This window comes from Nanorana parkeri, unplaced genomic scaffold (genome assembly GCF_000935625.1).
Source record: "Nanorana parkeri isolate BGI_ZX_2015 unplaced genomic scaffold, ASM93562v1 scaffold154, whole genome shotgun sequence".
NCBI classification, from domain to species: Eukaryota; Metazoa; Chordata; class Amphibia; order Anura; family Dicroglossidae; genus Nanorana; species Nanorana parkeri.
In genome coordinates this window covers 712,566-734,279 of record NW_017306422.1, presented here as the reverse complement: position 1 = coordinate 734,279, position 21,714 = coordinate 712,566, and the positions used below count along the sequence as shown (strand labels likewise).

Below are 21,714 nucleotides of genomic sequence, written 5' to 3'. Positions count from 1 at the left end.
CACAATGGCCTGAAGTGAAACAGAGAATAGGGAACTGTCTCAAACTACCTCAGGGCACAAATACCATCGTGCGTGGAATTTTTATGCCAAAATGAATAGTCAGACACTTCTTAGACCATAGCATCCGGACATGTGGGGAGACAGCAACTTCTCCTGTTGCAGAAAGTCCCTGGACAGGGTCATGTACAAGACCAGAACTAGATACTCCAAGTAATGGGAGGGCTCCAGTGCGGATTTCTGGAGTTTTAGGATCCATCTGAATCTCTGTAGGGTATTTATTGTCTCTATAGCTAAATGAACAACAGAGTTGACACCGGATGCTACCTGAAGAGCAGGTTGTCCAAGTATCCCACTATATAAATACCCTGGAAGCACAGCATGGCCAATACAAGCGCCAGTTCTTTGGTGAACACCCAGGGTGCCATAGGCATACGACAGGAAGGAGCAACAAATTGAAAATGCTGGGTGCCCAAAGCAAAACACAGGTAGCAATGGTGGGCAGGGAAAATGGAGATGTGTAAATACGCATCCTTGAGGCCTGGAAAACTCCCAGGTGAAGGTAATGACAGATCGAGTGGATTCCATCCTGAACTTCTGAACCTGCAGTATCCAGTTGAGGATCTTCATGTCTATGCTAGGGAGATGTCCTCTTTTGAACTTGGGGACAGTGAACAGGCTGCCTCTGATTTGGGGATTATGACATCTTGAGAGAGAGAGAGAGATCCACCTGTCTTTAAGGAGATTTGGACATTACGATATGGGGAGAAGGCAGAGTGAAACTCCTGCTTGTAGTGATGGCACTCTGAACCCAGGTGTCGGGAATCTACCACGCCCAGAGTGCCGAGACGGCTCAAAGACATCCTCCCTCTTGTAAAAGTGGGGCACCTCATCATTGTGAAGAGGGCTTACCTCCTGTATTGGTTGGCTTGGAGGTCCACAACTGGTCTGGGACACAGAGCTTGTGAAGGACAAAAGAAACTTTTCTTAATAGAGGAGGTGGAAGACACAGCTACTGCCTCTTCCAAGTCAAGAAAGTGCTTTTCTTACCTGTGACTTCCTTGATGTGTGTATCTAAGGATTCTAAAAAGTGGTGTCCTCCACCGAAGGGCATGTTCTCTAGATGTTTCTTGCAGGGGAGCTCCGCCAACTAACACTTTAGCCAAAGGATCCATCGCATGTTAACTGACAGAAGGCTAATTTTAGAGATTTGATGGAGAATACCCACCAGGTAATCCATGCAGTAGGGAAGCGCCACAGGTAAGATCTTCAGCTGTTTGAGTAAGGGTCTTGTACATGCAAGAGATGGCAGGGTCCATGGTAGGACGTTCCTAGGCTCACACATTTGCCAAGTGGTGGGTTTTCAATTTCTTTTTTAAATGCAGAACTGCCAACTGGCAACAACAAGTTGCAGAAGATTCATGAACACGAGAAGTGTGATGTCAGTACAAAAAAGGAGGTTTTGTGTACAGTATAAATCAATCAGTTTTGGTTGGACAGACCTCAATGTCCAATTATGTTTAATTTGTATTTGTTTTTATTTTGTGTTTTAGCTGTAAGTAACAAACCAAAATCTGTATATGATGTTTTCAATGGTTTTCCAGCTTTTATGTGAATCATGTTAATCACTTCAGCTTTTGCAATTTTTACATTTCTGCTATGGGCCTGAATTTTTAGTGATAACTTTGTCATTACTTGAGATAACATGGTCAAACTGTAGAGAAATGTTTTTCTTTTCTTTCTTTTTTTTGGACAAACAAGACTTGCTGTAGATAAAAAGTAAACATTTTATTCTATATCTTGTTCTAAGGCCTCGTTCACACCTGAACGTTTTGTAGCGCGTTCTACACTCGACGAACGCTCTACAAAACACTCAAAAATATGAATCCCATTGTATTCAATGGTCTGGTTCCCACCTTGGCGTATTGCCGCCCGTCCCTAACGCGCTACAAAACGGCCCACGCCTGAAAAGGTACATGTACTACTTTGGGCCGTTTTTGTTGCGCGTTTCCATTGGGATACACCCAAGTAGCCCTCGGAAACGCGTGTGTGTCGCACGATTTTTCGCGGTAAAAAAACGCGCGACAGACGCGCATATGCAATACGCCTAGGTGTGAACCAGGCCTTAGTGACACTAAACTTACTAATCTGGTACAAAGCATTGCAAAGCTATTTACAAATTTTAAATACTTTTTTGTGCATTGCATTGTACAAAAAATGAATGAACAAATATAGATTAAAAAAAGTTTAAATATTAGGGCTGCGGAAATTAACGATTAATCCCTCGATTAATCGTTAATTTTTTTGATCGATCAAAATTATTTTGATCGGTACTCACCTCTCCGCCGCCTTCCGGGTCTTCTGTCGGAGAACCGGTGACGTCACGGACATCAACAGACTCCTCCCCCCTTCCCCAAGTGGCTCTATCGGCTAACGAAGGGAAGGGGGGAGGAGTCCGGGGGACGTCGATGTCCGTGACGTCACTGGACTCCTCCCCCTTCCTGAGGGCACCTCCCTGAAATGAGAGGGACACCTCCCTGAAATTGCTTATTTCAGGTTGGGATCCCTGGCATTGGCCTATACACATACAGCACAGCAATGAAGTAATAAAATGAACTAGGATCACACTAATCCAGCACGTTATTATTCTGAGTTGCCCCACTCAAGCGGCGGCCATATTGAGTGGGGCACGTGAGATGAATAACGTCCTAGTTCATTTTATTACTTCATTGCTGTGCTGTATGTGTATAGGCCAATGTAGTTGGATCTGTATGTGCGTTATAATTAATCGAAATTAATAGATTAATCGATTAAATAAAATTTCGATTAATCGAACACAAAAATTTTAATAATTGCCAGCCCTATTAAATATCAATGCTTAAAACATTAGAAATAAAAAAAATGTGCATAAAAAAAACAATATTCTACTAGCAATATAATGAGATTGAATATGAATTTTTATTTAAAAATATTACTGTGTGTGTCCTTATTTTTTTTTTTTTTTTTTTGTATGTAGCCATTGTTCGCAATATTGAGCTTATAAATACCTTTGCTTATAAAATAGATCTGCTTATTGCAAAGCTCATCAACGAGTGTTATTGTTTTAAAAAATCTTTCTTCTATGTTTAGTTTGTAATTATCCATGTACAGTATATGGGCAGGGCCATATCTGTCAATTACATTCCCAGAGCTTACTTTCGGCTTTGCAGTGTTACATTATTATGCTTTATTGTTCAAGTTGTCTAACTTATTGTAAACAATGCACTTCCTGTAAGACTGATATCTCAACAATTATTAAGCAGTTATGCAGATTTATTGTATTAGTTAACCCATCTTGCATCTAGTGGCTTATGTACCACTCCCCATTTAATACAAAAAGTAAAATATAGACTAACAATAGAATACAATGTAAAAATGTAAATATTACATTACAAAAAATTACTTGGAACTGTATGTCCAGAATAATATAAAAATCAACATGATATAGGAGCAGAACAATGTATGTTCAATGATGCTATACATTTATTTTTCTTCCATTTGCATCCATATGAAATTACCTTTTGATCATGCCAGTTCTTGCAATTCACAGGATTTTGGAGAGCCGACAACACTTGCTGGTCACTGCTGAAATAACTGTAGTGCTATCCCTTCCAGCCCCTCCACACTGTGTCTGCCCATAGGGAGTACATGATGACGTTACATATTAGTGCTGCTTCCATACACAGGTGCTGTCACCTTGGAAGCTCTGACAATGCCTAGTGCTTTAAGAGCAGCAGGCAGTGACATAGGACATAATTCTCCATCCAGCAACTGCACAGTCCCAAAAGGCTGGCCAGGTAATATACTTGTTTGCAGGAGTAGAGGGCTTTCTGCAGTAATGTCAATGCATCCTTAGTCCTCATACACCAACATCAAAGGAAAATGGATGAAGACAGGCTTATTAGTCATGTGACTGCAACAAACCATAACATATAAGATAATTAGCTGAATTTTGTTTCCTAATATTATGAAAATATATGCTGCCCGGCTGTCTGGATTTAGCTAAGCAAATAAAAGCCTTCCATTGGATAATTACTAGTGATTAACATGAAAACAAATGAGGTCAGTTGCATACCTGAATATACTGAATGACTAGATTTTTCCATCAATGGATTTTTTTCTTACCTGGTGGCATGAGCATATTCCAAGATGGCAATGCCAGGATTCGTCTGGCTCAGATTGTGAAAGAGTCGTTCGGGGAGCATGAAACCCAATTTTCGCACATGGATTGGCCACCACAGAGTCCAGACCTTAACCTCATTCATAGTCTGAGATGTGCTGGAGAAGACTTTACGCAGTAGTCCAACTCTCCCATCATCACTAGAAGATCTTGGTGAAAAATGAATGCAATCCTGGATGGAAATAAATGTTGTGACATTGAATAAGCTTATTGAAACGATGCCACAGTGAATGCGTGCCATATTCAAATCTAAAGGCAGTTCAAAGAAATATGTGTGACTTTTTTTGGCCAGGCAGTGTATATTTGATGCAATCAAAGGACTGAGTGTGTTACTATAAAGCTTGGCATCTACTTCAAGGTAAATATTGCAATAGTAACTCTAAATCTGTGATCCATGAAAATACACTATACGTTCTCTTTAAAGTTAGTATAGAAAATATCTGAGGCACACGAAAATTGCTGCCAAACCACTCAATATTTTGAAGCTTTGTATCTCAAACATATGTCATGTTTGGAAGTTCTTTCCTATGACTGGAAATAAGTCACTCGGTAGATTAAAATGTCTCTATCCAGTGACTTGAGTGGGACATGCTGACAGAGTTATTATTCATACAGGCAGCATTATGTGATGGGTCACTGAACTAGTTCTTCTGCTTTCTGCCTTCCTTATTTCATCACTGCAAATGATCACAGTGCTTATTTAATTATATATAACTCATAGGAGGTACTGTTTATTTCAAAAGACTGGCCAAAATAACAAAGCAATCTCAAGAACCATAAATCAAAAGCTGTGGAAAACAAAATATATGACAGCTATTCTCATTTGACATTCCTGAAATCTACATTTCTGTTCTAATATTTTCCATGATCACTTTTTCAGCACTTCATAAACAAAAGCCATAACAGTGATCAGTTTCTTCCTGAATTTGTACTAAAATGAACACCTACTGTAATAGCCTTAACATTATTACCATATATAGAGGCTGGTGAGTTTGTATTTCCTTCTAATACAGGTGTTGTTTAAAATGAAAAGAACAGTGGAATTCTTTAAAGTACTCCTGTTATGAGAGCAATTTGGGCGCTGTCATTATTGGCCTTCTGAAAATGCTAGTTGCCGGGCTATCTAGCATCAATACTTTTGATTTACCCAAAACAAACATACAGTAAATAGGTGTCAGAATTGCACACCTCTATATGCTGTTCTAGGACAGTGGCTCAAAAAGTATTGAAGTCAAAGCATCACCATGACAGATGTTGAACTAACATAGTCAAAGCATCACCATGACAGATGTTGAACTAACCGAAGAGGTCAGCAACCTACATAATTCTCTTGACAGTTGTAGTTTATGAAACTTTTATCAGGATGTCGTGATCAATAAGCACCTTTAATGACCAGGAAAACAATGCATGTTGAGTTTGTAGTAGTTGCATGCACCTGTGAAATCGCAAAAAAACTACAATACTCAAAACTGACGATAGGCGACACTTTAAAAGCGTTTACTGCTCATCAATTTAGTGTTAGCAGTGATTGATGGCCCTAGAATTATTGCACTCCGATGTTCGGGGTGATATGTGACATGTGGCGGAATTGTTATTTACGCACATAGGCGCACCCGGCGTGTTTGTATGTGAAGGTAAGTGAGGGTGTGGAACTTTGGATTACATTTTATATATATATCACTTTCATTTTTAAGCTTTTTTTTTTACACTCCACTTGAAGAGCATGTCAAGAGGACGTGACAGGTCTTCTTTATGGAGACATCAGGGGTCTACTAGACCCCTATCATCTATTGCTCCCAAAAAGCTGATTAAGCACAGATCATGCTTCCTCTACTTCTCCTCCAGCCACAGCAGCTGGAGAAATGACACACTGAAACTAGAAGTTAAGTAATACACATTGCTTCCACTTTTAGTGATTGGAAAGGGGAGATCAGCTGCTGGAGGTGTGCTGATCGAGGTACACAGACCTGCCATGCCAGTCTCAGGCCCACACGGGAGACAGCGCAGCCCAGGATAGCCGGCAGAACATGATCAGAGGCTGGGGAGGCACACACTCCGCAGCACCATACAAGAACGCTGGCATGTAAACAGCCATCCCCGCCTGTAAAAAAATAAAATGATACCAAGATCACAGCTGAGGTCTTGGTATAACTGCTTCAGGCTGCTGTCATTATATCCAGTCAGCAGCCCCAAAGTGGCTATACTGGACTTGTTCTGTCAAGGCTAAGATATTGTGGAAGTTGTTTAGGATCAGCCTTGTAAGCAAGAACAGTCCTAGCATTCCTATCCCCCACCTTTCTAGTCAATCTTTTCATCATCTAATCACTTACTGAACTAGTGGCTACTACACTTATTTTATGTTACCCGTGTGGATGGAAAACCTATGGGCTTAAAAACTCAATCCTCTGATCACACAGGCCTGTAAACAAAGATCCTATTGGGCACAGATCCATGGTGACTGTAATTAAAGGAAATCTAATATAAGTATCTTCCATAGGAACTAAACAAAACAAGTACATTTTATATAACACAGACGGAACACAGATGTATACTAAATAATGATTTAATTATTGTCCATCGATAAAGAAGACATCCCAGTTTTCTTTAGGCTGGCAGTGGTCTGATAATGATATATAACGTTAAAGACAATCTCTGCTGCAAGAAACACATGAGCTACCATCACTGACCTCTATTTTGAAAATGTTGGTTGTCTTATACTGAAATGGCACTCATGACTAGTGGAGGACTGGCCTTGGGAACAATTGCCCCCAGGTGGCCCATAGTGGAGATACAACCCATTCAGAACTTATTTAGAGTAGTACCCGTTACAGCTGTGCTATGTAACTATCCTTGCTAACTATCATCACTTTAGAGCCGACGTGTGACATTGAAACTGTCACTAGTCGGCTCTATTGATCAGGAAGTGAGCGAACACACACCGCCAATCCGCTCACTTCCCGATCATCTCCCTGCAGAGAGCGGTGACTGCAAGTCACCGCTCCCCTTCGGGAACTCCCCACTCTCCTCTCCTCCAGTGCTGACTGGAGGAACAGATGGGGGGAGGGGGCAGGCAGAGCCAACTGTCAAGAAAACCAGCTGGGTGGATCTCGACAGTATTGTTGGGATCAATCCTGCTGCGGCACTCTCAGCATATATACTGAGTTTTGGGTCACTGGAGGAGACAGTATACTGTATGTCCTCCGGTGATCCTGAGAACTATGGGCAAAAAAGGTTGGCCCATAATTCTCCTTCAAGACCTACTATTACAGCATCTGGCAGTGGGAAGTCTTTGTGCATCAACTTCCTTTTTTTTTTGTAACACATCATTCCCACGCAGTTTGAGCTGTGAGCTTCATGCATCAATGAGCGTTTGGAGCTAATTCTCACAATATACACAGAAAAAGTGATCTTGGAAGTATAAACAAACGTTAGACTTGCCAGATCACTTTCTTCTGCTTGTAAATTAGTTTAGACTCATCTGAGTATCTAATCTGCCACTAGATGCATATATTTCTTTTTTTTTTCTATTAACCACTTCAAGACCAGGTGTTTAGACCCCCTTCCTGGCCAGGCCATTTTTCAGTATTCAGCGCTGCGGTATTTTGACTGACGTTTATTCCGTCATGCAACGCTGTACTGAAATGAATTTTATACCATTTTTTTGGGACAGATGGTGCTTTCTTTTGGTGGTATTTAAACACCACTGGGGTTTTTATTTTTTACTATAATTAGGAACAATTACAGAAAATTTTGATTTTTTTTTTTTTTTACATTATGTTAGGAAACATTTATTATTACCCAGTTTTTTGGTAAAATATAAAAGTCGGGGTCACGTCGGGTAAATAGACACCAAACATGTCAAGCTTTAAAATTGCGCGCACCCGCGAAATCGCAGAAAACTACCATACCCAAAATTGGCACTAGGCGACACTTTAAAAGCTTTTACCGCTCATCAGTTCAGTGTTATCAGTGATTGATGGCCCTAGAATTATTGCTCTCACTGCGACGTTCGCGGCGATATGTAACATGTGCGGCGTAATGGGCGCAATCGTCTTCTTTGCACGTATGCGCCCCCGACGAATGTTTGCATGCGTGTATGTATGCGTGGGGACTTAAAACATTTTTTTTTATTATTATTCTTTTGTGCTCCCGCCGGCCGTTTTTTTACTACGGCCGGCCCGGAGGTGGTTAACACAAGTTACCAGAATGCAACTAAAAGCAGGTGTGAATTATACCATTGAAAGACATTACATGCATTTATTCACTTCAGCTCAGTATGGCTGATTAAAAAAAGCTTGGTTAAAATTAGCTGTATATCAGTTGCCTTCGGTCAGCTGAACATGCCAGCCACGACATCACTCCGCCCAGCTGTTGTCTATTGCGGGGAGAACTGTCGGCTTCGGCCGACCTTTCTCCGTGCTTCAGCTGTCACTATGGCTCAGCCGAGCTGAAGCATATGCGTACTGGCTATTGTGAATAGCAGTCCTTCGGTTTGAATGAAGGTCTCTGGTGGCTGAAGTGAGCCGACGCTATAGCTGTATCCTTTGGCTCTATAGTGAATAACCCTCTAAATGTTTCTAATTTTAAAATATTACATGAAGGAAAGGTGCCTTTTCTTTTTTTGATTCCTTCTCTGCTGTCATATCCTCGGCACTTCTCTGCAGTACATACGGCTACAATCATATCTGGACGTCTGCCTTTGCACATAACTACCCTCTGCATTCTCCTCCCTCCTCCTCATATCATCTGCACTTCTCCCCTGCACATAGTCCTGGCTGTCATTCCCTCCATACTCCTCTGCCCTAAGAAGCATATACTGCTTAAGACACTTCTGTAACATTGTAATATCTCCAACATTGGCCATCCTGGAACAGACACACTTTTGTTAGTTAAAATAAAGCTTGGTATTCCTGGCATGAAGGTCTTTTATCAGACCTGTTCTTAGGTGACAACTTTCTGTTCCTGTCTTCTGGCTTCTGATGGAGACTACAAGTGGCCATTTAAACACACATCACACTGTCATAGTGCACTGTTTTTGCCATCACAAACTCACCTTGAAAAATGCCATGTAGCTATCACTGGAATACATGTATGTAGACAGGAAGTGGTTACAAAGAGGCCATAATTAGTGCTGAAATACAACACATGATAAAAAAAAGATGAAAATAAGTATTTTTTAAGGCAATTATTTTTGGTTTACAATTTATATACAGGTGAAACTCGAATAATTAGAATATCGTGCAAAGTTCATTTATTTCACTAATGCAACTTAAAAGGTGAAACTAATATATGAGATAGACTCATTAAATGCAAAGCAAGATAATTCAAGCCGTGATTTGTCATAATTGTGATGATTATGGCTTACAGCTCATGAAAACCCCTAGAACCCCAAATCCACAACCTCAAAAAAAGTAGATTATTACATGCAATCAATAAAACAAGGATTGTACATAGAACAATATCGGACCTCTGAAAAGTACAAGCATGCATATGTACTCAGTACTTGGTTTGGGCCCCTTTTGCAGCACTTACTGCAATTACTTTTGCACGATATTCTAATTATTCGAGTTTCACCTGTATAAAGGTATTCAAGTGCTTTACAGTGACACTAAACTCAGGAGTTATATCTTAAAATGCCATTCATTTAGGGCTTACATCATTTTAAGGATGTTAGAGGTTTCAAAGCCACTTACAAGTATGAATAATAAATGACTAGTACTAACTTTGGAAAAATGTACAACTTAAATGTAATCAGATATAAATTTCAATCAACTGATATCTAATTATGTCTGATACGAGAAACAATTCAGCATTCACAGGGAACATATTAATACAGCTGGTTGAACTGGAGTTGCAGCACTAAGAAGACACCTACTAACTAAACTTGTTAATGAAAAACATTTCCCCAAAATTAAAGATTCAAACAACAAAGCTCTTAGCACAAACATAGACTTACCCCTATTCCCTAATCAAATGAAAGGGAAAGACCTCCCAGAAACCAGATGTAATTTTATAACCAGATACAACACAGATTTCAACAAAATAAAAAATATACTAAAACAACACTGGCATATCCTCCTTCAAGATCCATTTCTTAAAACCACCCTATCCCAAAGGCCCCACTACACATTTAGGAGGGCTAAAACCATAAAGAACATCCTGGCACCAAGCAGATTAAAAGCAATCAATACCAGACCATCTACTATACAAAAAGATCCATCAGACTGTAACATCTTGGATGTTACAAATGTAAACATCCTAGATTACTAGATGTTTTACCTGTAATAAAATCAATCATAGCTATAAGTGACACTAAATTCAGGAGTTAAATCTTGAAATGCATACTATATAACTATATTAAAAAAATGCACATTATTTGTGTATCACTCAGCTTTAGATCCTCAAATCATCTCTGAATTGGTGCTGACACTGTCCTTCCTTCTGGAGGATGGCTATTTCTGTTCCCCATTGTTCCTGTGTGTGTTGTAAAGTTCCCGTCATGATCTGCAATCTCAATACAAAAAACTAAACATGAGATTGTAGTCCATCATGGGAGTGAGCTTGGAGAGGCGGCCACTTTACAACATACACATGGACCATAGAGAACAAAATAAGTCACCCTCCAGAAGGAAGCACAGAACAATTTGAGGTCATACCCCCTTTTTAAGGCGGGCAAAAACACTATCACAGCTTACACAGACTGGTGGCTGCCACAACACTTTGTTGTAAGGTAAACATGTCCACCCGGAAATATTTCCAATGTGCAAAACTATTCCACCTATTCACCTGCCAAATACAGTATGCACATAGTTTTTCCTAATAGACTTATAAGAAAGTTATGGCAAACTAATACAGTTGACATTTATCTATGTGCATGCAGATTTGTACATGTATATGCGAGTGCCCTTGTGTTTATGTACAGTATTTGCATGCTTACATATGTACTGCATATCAATTGTACATTTTTTTATGATACCTTTCAGATTAATTTTTAGTAAAACATATGCTCACCCTTTTTTAATATATTTTTTTTATCCTCTCTTTGGAATTTATTTAAAATTTGCGACTTATTTATTATACTTTTTTTTCCCTGTCTGTTATTGTTATTTACTGTTATTTATTATGATCACCATATTCTATGGGATCTCCAAACCTCTTTGTACCATGGAAAAAAATAATTTTTTTTTATATATTTATCTAGCCAAGTTATACACCTTCCAGCAGAAGTGGTCGCACAGTACCATGAAACGTGTCCACGGTGTACCTGATCTCCTTGTTTGACAAAATAAAGTGATTTACCAGAAAATATCCAAAACTCCTCCTTTGACTCTCTTTGAGGAAATCTTTTTGGGAAAACCACTCCAGTTACTGTTAGCTGAAGTTTTGGAAAGCTACATCAGTAACAAAATACAAGCATCAGGTAAGTGAATGCTGGCAGCCATATCTAGAGGCATTTTAGCTCGGTTTGGAAATGTACATGTTAACCATTTTTATCCACCTATTATTTGCTGGAAAATTTGAGAGGCTCTTCAATAAATAAATTAGCACACTGCCAAAGAACAGCAATTGCTTTGTGCACATAAAATGCCCTACGTTCGATTCACTACTGTTTTCTGAGGTTAATTACTGGACATAGTTGACCGCGAGCGGAAACCAAGCCATTGAGTCAGACACTCAGTTATGGACCGAGTGCCCAACTCCCGGAGGGGTCCTAGCTATAGCAGGCTGATGCTAGTAGAGCGGGTACAGAGACTCCAAGACGACCGCTGATTAGTCCGACCGAGGCAGCTACAGGATCTACGAGGCACTGGCTAGTTGATGTGGATGTAGCAGGTGCAGGAGCTCAAAGCACACACATCCTCACTCACTCATGGGCTAGCCACACCCCCTCACTTCCTTGGACATAGTTCTAGTGTGCTAGGGAATGCACAGCATAATGGGTTTACTTGCTCCATGAATATAATGTGGCATACAAATCTGTTTATAGCAATTCTCTTTATGGTTTTATGTAGAATTTACAAAGCAGTCTACATGATATGTGTGACCATACAGTACATAGCTTCATGTATTTTCATTGTAAACGCTTGCCAGCTAAATGTTCTGCATGAACTGATTTACTGGGAGAGACAATTTATAGTATGAAAAATCATCGCATATGTCCTACATAAGCAATAGCTCAAAAAAAGCTATTAACACTTCAGTAAAAGCATGCTCTGGCCCAAGGAATTAATACAAGCGGATAACCTTTTTGCCTTATAGCATCTAGACCCAGATAATTCTGCAAAAGCTCAATCTTTCTAATAAAACATTGCAAGGGAGCCTAGAAAGTGCACTATAAATTCTGTAGAACTATGCAGATTTCGCCACTTGTCTTATCCAATAGTCGGCCATCTGAGAAGATTAGAAAACATTACAACTAATCTGTCACATGTGAAGCAAGATAACGGTGTTAAGCACAGTGAATCAGTGTTTTTTTCACTTCATGCTATTGTTTCACAGTGATCAACAGGGAAAATCTGCGGTTTTGGCAACTTATATAAAGGCCACATAGCTGTGGAGCCCTTGACCTTGCTCTGTACAGAGGTATCACAGATAATTAATCAAAATGGGCCTATCCTTAATAAATTTAGTATTACACTTCAGCATCAATATGGGCATTGTAGATTTAGAGAGGATATTTCATTTAATTAGTGAGCTGCTGCATACCCAAGCACTCCTATCTTAGCGATGCACTCTTTTTGAAAACAAGTACATTGCTAGCATCTCAGATCTTTACCAGGAGTTTAATACCAAAATTGACAAAACATTCCTTGATAAAGTAGATTTAAACTATATCTTTGACATATCTGTGAAATGTTTGTCATCTGCATACCACTGGGGAGATTTCCCGTAATGCTAAGCTTCAGGTATAACTTTTTATATATAACCATAACCATATATATGCATATGATATATCTGAGTGGCCACAGGGACTCTGAAGAACAGGGGTAGGTAAACTCTGGCCCTCCAGCTGTGGTTTGATCCCATTAGATATTGCAAGACTCTGACAACCACAGACATGACTCTTTCAGGTCCTGTAATGGTTCTGAGCTGGGCGGCTCTGAAAGCACAGGGGGTCACTCCCTCACCACAGCGGCCATTCAGAGAACGCCTAGAATCTTTATCAATGAATACAAGGTGCTCTGTGATTAGACAAGGGGCTGAGCTATCACTGCTCGGTAGACATAACATGACATAACACGCACGAATATGTGCAACATGCTTCTGTTTGCGCATTTTCAGGCATTTCCATTGCAGTCTATGGGGCAAAAACACACTGTTAACCGCCCAAAGAAGCTCATCTACCTTTTTGGGCATTTTGCTTCTCAGATGTGAACAGGGCCCATTGAAAATCATGGGATTTCTTGTGTTGGGCGTTTAAAAGGGCTTTTCCAACTGCTCAAAAACGCCTAGGTGTGAACCAGGCCTAATGCAAAGGAAGACAACAATGAGAACTTGACAGAGAGTCCATGCCTCCCACTCTCTATCCAAAACTAAAAGAAATTAAAAAAAAATTAAGTTTTGCCTACATGCACTTGGGTACAATGCAGCATATAAATCATTACTGAAGGCACTGGATCTAATGCATGCAACTGGTGAATTCTTGTTCTCTGCCTTGGTCTACAAGATGCAGACAAGTTAAATATAAACAAGGTTATGCTGAATACGCTAGAACATAACAGCCTGCAAGATAGTGCAGTGAGTCCACCAGATAGTTTCAATATTTTGTCCCACTGATTGAAAGGGTAATGCAATACACAACACTATATTGTGAAAGATTAATTATAAAACTTGTCACTTTATATGTTACTATTTTCACTGATTTAGAGTATATAATGTCCTCACTGGATTGAGTTGAAGCATATTACCTTCACTGGTATGATTTGTAGCATATTATGCTATTTATTACATGTTCTTGGAATACTATTCCTAACACAAGTTGTTTTGAACACGGAGTGGTGTCACTTTTGTACAGGTCACGATTACCTTATCGGTGATTTTATTTCGATTATTGTCAAAATATTGGATTTTTAGTGTTAGTAGAGCACAGTGCATTTTTTACATTCAGCTCCTATACAGAGACAAATTAATGCTGTGTCTGGTGAGGAATCTTGATTGATGATATCAAGGAAAAAATACTGTAATTGGAGAAAAGAGAAAACTGCCCCATAGTTTTTGTTTTTTTGTTGGCCTGTATCGATTCCTCCTGTAGATGGCAGTATAACCCAAGAGTTCCCATGCCCCTTAATGAATGAGAAAGAAACAGAAGTTTCCATTGGGAGCTTGCTTTTTAAAGGTGCAATCTTCATGCATTATTCCTTTTTTTTTTTTACCAACTACTGAACCACTGAATTGGAACAAGCATGCAGCCAGTGAAATTGGGATTCAGATTTGTTCTGGGTTAGAGTTTCCAAATTGTGATTTAGGAAAAAGAATGACAACCTTGAAGTTTGCACCTCCAATAAAGCAAAATGTTGGAAATCTAAAATTTGAATTATGCTGCGCCCACAATTTCACACTTGTATATTTATTTGGTCACGATCAACTCACAGTCCATTGTGACACTGACACATTGATTGATTATTGTGGGCGCAGCATAATTCAAATTTTATATGTTTTGACCTGAAGGTCAGGTTTTGCTGCAGCCTTCAAATTATCCACATTAGCACGTTACATTTTAGAGTAGTTGCACTTCACTTATCCAGCGCAGAATCACCAAAATATATAAAATGTTGGAAATGGCAACTCCCACCTGGCAGGTTTCCAATGTTTCCATGGATAATACATAAAATACAAAGGTGCATATTTGGGTGAGGATTAAAAAAAGATAACTTAAAATATGCACATGGCTTAATACACAATAATTCAGAGTAATGCATTAGTGGAGGAATGTACGGTGAAGCAGGACTGCACAAATATAATTTGAATCAATGCACAGTTCCTGACAAGCAGAATAATTGTTAATATACAGTAGCTGACCTTTTTAACACAGGACATGCAGGAAGCCAGCAGTGGGAATCTGGTTAGCCTTAGTGAAATCAGAATTAATAGGAAATAAATCCAGTCAATGTAAATGCATACCTGTCATAAGGGCATCTGTAAGCATGTATTGACTCAATCAGCATGAATTAGCAGAGTAGACTAAGTGAAAATTATACTGCTGATTAGATTATACAGATTGACTAAACTGTTGAAAGACAAAATGAAATGAGCTCCTGTTGAGGAATATATTTAAATAAGAATTACAACAATAATGTTGATGCACAGGCTTATTACATACATATTTAAAGCAAATATTTAAATACAAACAATTAGTTTGTATAAGGGAGAAACCCCTAGGATTGGGGTTCTTTCCATAGAGTGTTTCCTGGGGTGAAATCTTTTCTTGCACCAAGCAAAGTAAGCCTTTCATGTGCGAAAGTAAACCTTACGAGAGGTAGATTTTCCAGCTTTTAACAGCGTGGGAATAACCAAATCAGAGAGATCCCAGTCTTGCTTGGTCTTTAACAGCCATGCCATTAAAGCCAGCGATCATGAAACAGGGTGGTAAACCAGTCCTTGAGATAAGTGACCTGCTCGATCTGGAAAAGACCACAGGGTGTCTGCTGAAATTTGATCAGGTCAGAGTAATACATCCCTCTGGGCCAGTCCAGAACTATGAGGCTCACCAGAATGCCCTCCATCTTGATGCTGCAGAGCAGATGAAGCAGGAGTTTCAGAGGAGGAAAGGAACAGGTCAGTCTGTACTAATGCCACGCAGTCACCAGAGCATCCACTGCTGCTTCCAGAGGATCTCTATCTGGAGACAAACCCGTACAGTTTGTTTTTGAACCTGAAGTCCAGGAGGTCCACATCCAGTGTCTCCCCACCTGTGACACAGTTCTTGAAACGCATCCAGATGTAAGCACCATGGATCCAGGTGCTGTCGGCTGATGTAGTCTGCCTGTCAACTGTCCACACCTGGAATGTGAACGGCTTACAAGGCTGGAAGCTGGAGTCCTGCCCAGGCTAGAATCCTTTCTACCTCTATTGCAGTGGCAGGACTTCTGGTTCCTTCCCATTATTTGATGTATGCCACTACAATGGCATTGTCGGACTGGATCCTGATCGGATGACCCTATATTCAAGGTGTCTAGACTTGTATGGGCAGCCAAATTACTTGGAGCTCCAGAATGTTGATCAGGAGACAAAATTCCTCTATCAACTTAGTCCCCTGCACTGACGAGATGTTTAGGACTTCTCCCCAGTCCTTCAGGATGGCATCTGTTATGATAATCTAAGAAATCTAAGATAGTGGGAATAAGGATTTTCTCAACTGCAGAGAAGGATTCTTGAGCCACCAGGCCAGAGATAACCTTGTTCTTGATGTCAGGTGAGTTGGTTTGTCCAGAAACTGAACCTAATTTTCCCACACTGACTGAATGTGGTGTCACAGGGGTATGGAGTGGAATTGAGCAAACAGTACTACCTTGTAACTCTAAGGCAGAATTGCAGAGTCTCCTGGACGGTAGAGTAAAATTTTGGGAGAGGTGGAGTAGACATTTTTCTAACTCTGCATCTCGTTGTATGTCAGCATTGGTGTTGACTGTTCCCTTAACAGGTGGTTGTTCATGTAAACTGCAATACGAATACCCTAGGAGAGTAGTAAGGCTTACATGGGTGTTAACACCTTGATGAACATACAGGGTGTGGAAGACAGACCAAACAGTAGGGCTACAAACAAGTAGTATTGTATGCCCACGTCAAAACAGAGGTATCGCTGATGGGCATTGAAATATGGGGACATGCAAGTATGCATCCTTGGCTAGAAAGTCTTTCTAATGAAGGGAGGCTATGACAGACCTGGTGAATTTTATAGAAATGAAAAAATTAGTCTTTAGATCCCAGGTGTGGCGGGGACCCCTTTTGGTTTTGAACCATAAAAAATGTTAGGAGTAAAAACCCTACAACTTTTCTGCAGTTGGAACAATGGGAATAACTCCCTGGCTCAGATCTGCATGAAGGCCTGCAAGTCGGCTGGGGCACAGGCAGGTTGGATAGCATTAACCTGGGAGGGGGCAGTGAAAAACTCTGGCTTGTAGACCCTGTAAACCACTTCTCTTACCCAGACAATGGAGATACTTTCTGACCGGGTGTTCAGAAAGGCCAAGAGATGCCCCCCCCCTCTTTGGAAAGTGGGGGCATCACTTCATGCTAAAGAGGACTTTTCTGAAGTTTTGTGAGATTTAGGGGACCAGAGTCAATTGTAATTGAACTGGGCCCCTGGCTTCGATCTGACCTTGCAAATTAAAGCCTGGGAGTAACAACATGAACTTTTCGTGGCCTCAGAGAGAGAGCAGTCTTTCAGTTTTGTGCTTTATGTTTCTGCTGCAGGGGCAAATTAGTACTTTTACCCTCAGTGGCATCCTTTATGAAGGTATCCAGAGTCTCAACAAAAAGACGCCCACGAACAAAAGGCATTTGTAACCATTACTTTTTACAATGCTGTTTTGCAGACCAACATTTTAGCTAAAGATTTCTCTGCATGTTCACCGACAGGAAACTCATTCTGTAAAAAATAGAGACAATGTTGACTAATCCACTAATCCAGAGCCTGTGCCACACCTCTGGAACCTGAAAGCACTCTATGGCTAACACAGTACACAGAGATTTTCAAAAGGACACCTTATCCAAACCATGCTCTCTGCTTATTTTTTTTTACATGTCCTTCAACAGCCGCAGACTTTGGGAACAAGAAGCAGACATTCAAGATATAAAACCAAAAAAAACAGATTATAACTCACAGGCACCAAGATACGCAAGTATAGTTAAGAGAGACACATTGAGTGTATCAGTAACAACCCATACACAAGATCAGCAGGGTGCAGTGCCTTTTTTAAGTAAATAAGCTTGCAAGGCCCTATTAAACAGAAATTAAGGTTTAAAGAAAACTTTGAAAACATTTAATACAAATGTCACTGTAAAAATATAAACATATCCTACCTTTTTGGCTTAGTGAAAAAAACAACATTTACTTTCATCCACAATGCAGGGATAAGGAGTAAGTGATGCAGCGTTCAAAGGTCAGTATGTAATGCAGAAAGCAGGAGTCAGTAGTAAGTAACGCAGTAGAGTTCAGAGATCACTAGTATGTAATGCAAGGAGTTCAGAATAGTAACACAGAACTCAGAGGCAGGGCCAGATTTACGTTTTTTTCCACCTAACTTTATTGCTATCACACAGGAGATAACAAGCCCCTGTGTGATAGCAAGTTAGATGGCTACTTCCTCCGGCTTCAATCCACATTAATAGGACGCCGGAGGTCTTCAAGGTCACCGCTGCCGCCCCTCTGCGCTCTACCGCCCCGAGGCCGGGCCTCGGTGGCCTTGTGGGAAATCCGGGCCTGCTCAGAGGTCCGATTAATAGATAACACAGAGCGCAGTTGTCAGTAGTCTGCAACACATAGTGCAGGAGTCAAGCTTAAGTAATGCAGAGTTCAGGCCAGTAGCATGTGCTGCAGAGTTCAGGGGACAGGTGAAGGTAATGCAGAGTTCAGAGTAGTAAGTAACGCAGGGCTCACAGGGCAGAGTGGTTGGTAATGCAGGGCTCGCAGTTCGGAGTAGTAAGCAACGCAGAGCTTACAGGTCGGAGTAGTAAGCAACGCAGAGCTTACAGATCAGAATAGCAAGTAATGGGGGCTCACAGGTCAGAGTAGTAAGTAACACAGAGTGCAGGGGGCAAAAAGTTCAATAAAATGTATTAGTACTGTGTCACAATGTTAGTACTGCTCCTCCCCCTCACCTCCAGTTGATGGTGGTGGACATTGATTGGCAGGCCAGGACAAACAGGATTACCCCTGCACCGAGTCACAATTTTCATCCATCCGGCATCGCCTCCAAGCTCAGGTCAGAGCCTCTAGACTAGATACCTCAGCCAACCAGGCCTTGCCTATACCGAAGGTATCACTGTTGAATAAACTGACCTTTTCTTCTATGTTTACTTTTGACATGTGTAATGAAACCTGCTTGTTTTTAAACTGGGGCCTTGTAATGCACCATCTTTGAGAAGTTGCCCATATGATTTATCTATACAGAATGTAAAACTGCATCCGCACACGTTCAGGACTGTCAACTCATCGCTTGAAGAATACACATTAATTAAGGGTTTTTGTACAAGTATTTGTTTGCTTCTGCTGCTTAATGCAAAAACCTTGTGAATCAGCTTAGAAGTAGGTCAAAAGCACTGGGGAACTCAAAAGAATCATAGAAGCAATTCAAACTATCTTCAACGCAAGATGAATGCACATGAAAGCTTGTTGTATTTGTCCCTTTACACAATCCCTTGATCTAACCGACCATGCAACCATTACCATACAGATATGGGATAGTTTTCAAACATGCCCACATCAGAATGCACTTGCTCTTACAACTTAAACTCAACCGCTAAAACATCATATAAGCTTTAACATGTTCAGAACATTTCAGAAGTTGTTTTCAATCTTTTCACATGTGCAGTTTTAAGTAAAATAATACCTGGTGATCCTTAAAGTCTCTGATGGAGACTACAAGGGGCTGTGCCCACACAGCAGTCAAGCAGACACAAACTAATGCATGTAGACAGAAACAGACCGCAAAGAGGCTGGAGAAGATCAGCAGCACTGAGATGAAAAAAGGCTATAAAAAACTGAAACCGTATTCACTTAGGAAAAAACTATAAAAATAGTGATGGCACATAGTACTTAGCAAATTAAGGAGCATATTTATAAAGCTGTAAATGTGATACTCACCAAACATTCACAGGTGGTCAAAACACATGCACCATGCAAAATCACCTGCAGTGAATGTTTTGCTAAATTCACTGGCTTATAAATATATCCCTAAAAATGCCCCCTAATGGTTTACATTCACTGTAACTCTCAGACACCATGTGTAAATATAGCCTTCTTGGAGACTGACTGCCACACAGATTCTGAAATCTAAGAGCAGTGACAACATTGTCACCATGGAAAAATAGGATTTTCTCAACTCACCGTAAATACTTTCCGTCTCAGGTCATTGAAGGACACAGCCAAATCTTCACTACTTCATAGGGAATGGTAGTGTTCCTCGTAGGCTTGTCCTACCCGGGCATGTTTCACTTAGCTACCTTTTTATGGAGGGTCCACTAACGCAGCAGACATATCCCCCAGTTGTGTTCTGTGTCGCACCCTAGGTGGGACAAGCCATCAGGAACACTACCATTCCCTATGAGGTAGTGAAGATTCAGCTGTGTCCTTCATTGAACCTAAGAGACATAACTATTTCTACTGTAGATGTTTTCCAAACTGCAACTGGAAAGGACTGTTAAATGTATGAGCTATCATTAACTTAACATATTCCCCAGCATGCTGGGAACTATTTTTCATAAACCTAAAGACTGGAAGTACTTACCTGTTTACTACTTACTGCCAAGGTAGTCACAGCAAAGCTCTTAAGGCCAGCGTTACATTGAATAATAGAGGTACAGAAAAATACACAGATTCAAATGTCCACTTTTTTTTTTTTAATCTGAAAATATGAAGCAAAATTTAAAACAGGCGAAACTAGACAACGTTGTTTTCTATACAAGTGAAACACTATTTAAAGCCGGTCGTTTCCTGTTGAAATACTGAAAAAGAAATGCACATTAAATAATTGTTAACATACACCAACCAATTAAATAAAATAAAAATATATTTAAGGATAGAAGAGGAGCTATCCTTTTATATCTAAGGTGGACAATACAGAAGAAAAAACAAAGTTGAGTTCTTCAAGCTGAGAGTTCTTCCAGGTCATTTTGGGGGAAAAAAACCTTTCGAAGTCTGTGATTTGATGCTTTGCATTTTTCGCAAGTTGGAGTCAAGGTAGATGCACGTAGTCTTTGATGTGCATTTTGAGAAGGTATCTCTGTAAAATTAAGAGAGCTACAAACTGAGTTCAAAAAGTCATTCTTTCTATGGAAAGGTAGTTATTGCAAGAATGTGGCATTGGAACATGTGGACATGAATTCTCTTTGCTTCACATAATGTGCATCTCAGTTAACAACCCGTGAAATTTTGGGTGGAGGTGGGGGCATAAGTTCAGCATCTGGATCCATAGAGTGCTTTCGAATCTGTCCCTGAGTAACTCCTGTTAATCGGTCAATTAATTCAAACAGCATTTCCTTGGTTACTGGATTCTGGATACTGTTACAAACAGCTATAAAACAAAATGTGCAGATGTTACAAAATACCAAAATAACTAAAATCTTTCTTATATATATATATATTACACAAATTTTTTTAAGCAATAAAGTGTGTTAAATAAAAAAACATGTATGGTGGAATTTCATGGTCATTTACACAAAAACACATTTGTTCTTCTATTCTACAAAATTCCCAGTTCAAGAAAGAAGCCCATGCTGAGAGAAATGTGGAGACTGCCACTTCTAATTTTTTTTTTTTTCTGGAAATGCTATTTGGG

The 21,714-nt window shown here is 40.1% G+C and overlaps 1 protein-coding gene across 2 annotated transcripts in view; it reads right to left on the bottom strand.

The window, feature by feature from the left end:
* Positions 1–20,788: 20,788 nt before the first annotated feature.
* Positions 20,789–21,714, bottom strand: part of RNGTT (RNA guanylyltransferase and 5'-phosphatase) — a 305,143-nt gene continuing 304,217 nt past the window's right edge. For both annotated transcript variants that reach the window (XM_018554362.1, XM_018554360.1), the window contains one exon: positions 20,789–21,450. In XM_018554362.1, the coding sequence (XP_018409864.1) occupies positions 21,287–21,450 (164 nt within the window). In that variant the 3' untranslated portion in view covers positions 20,789–21,286. The remainder of the gene's footprint in view (positions 21,451–21,714) is intronic.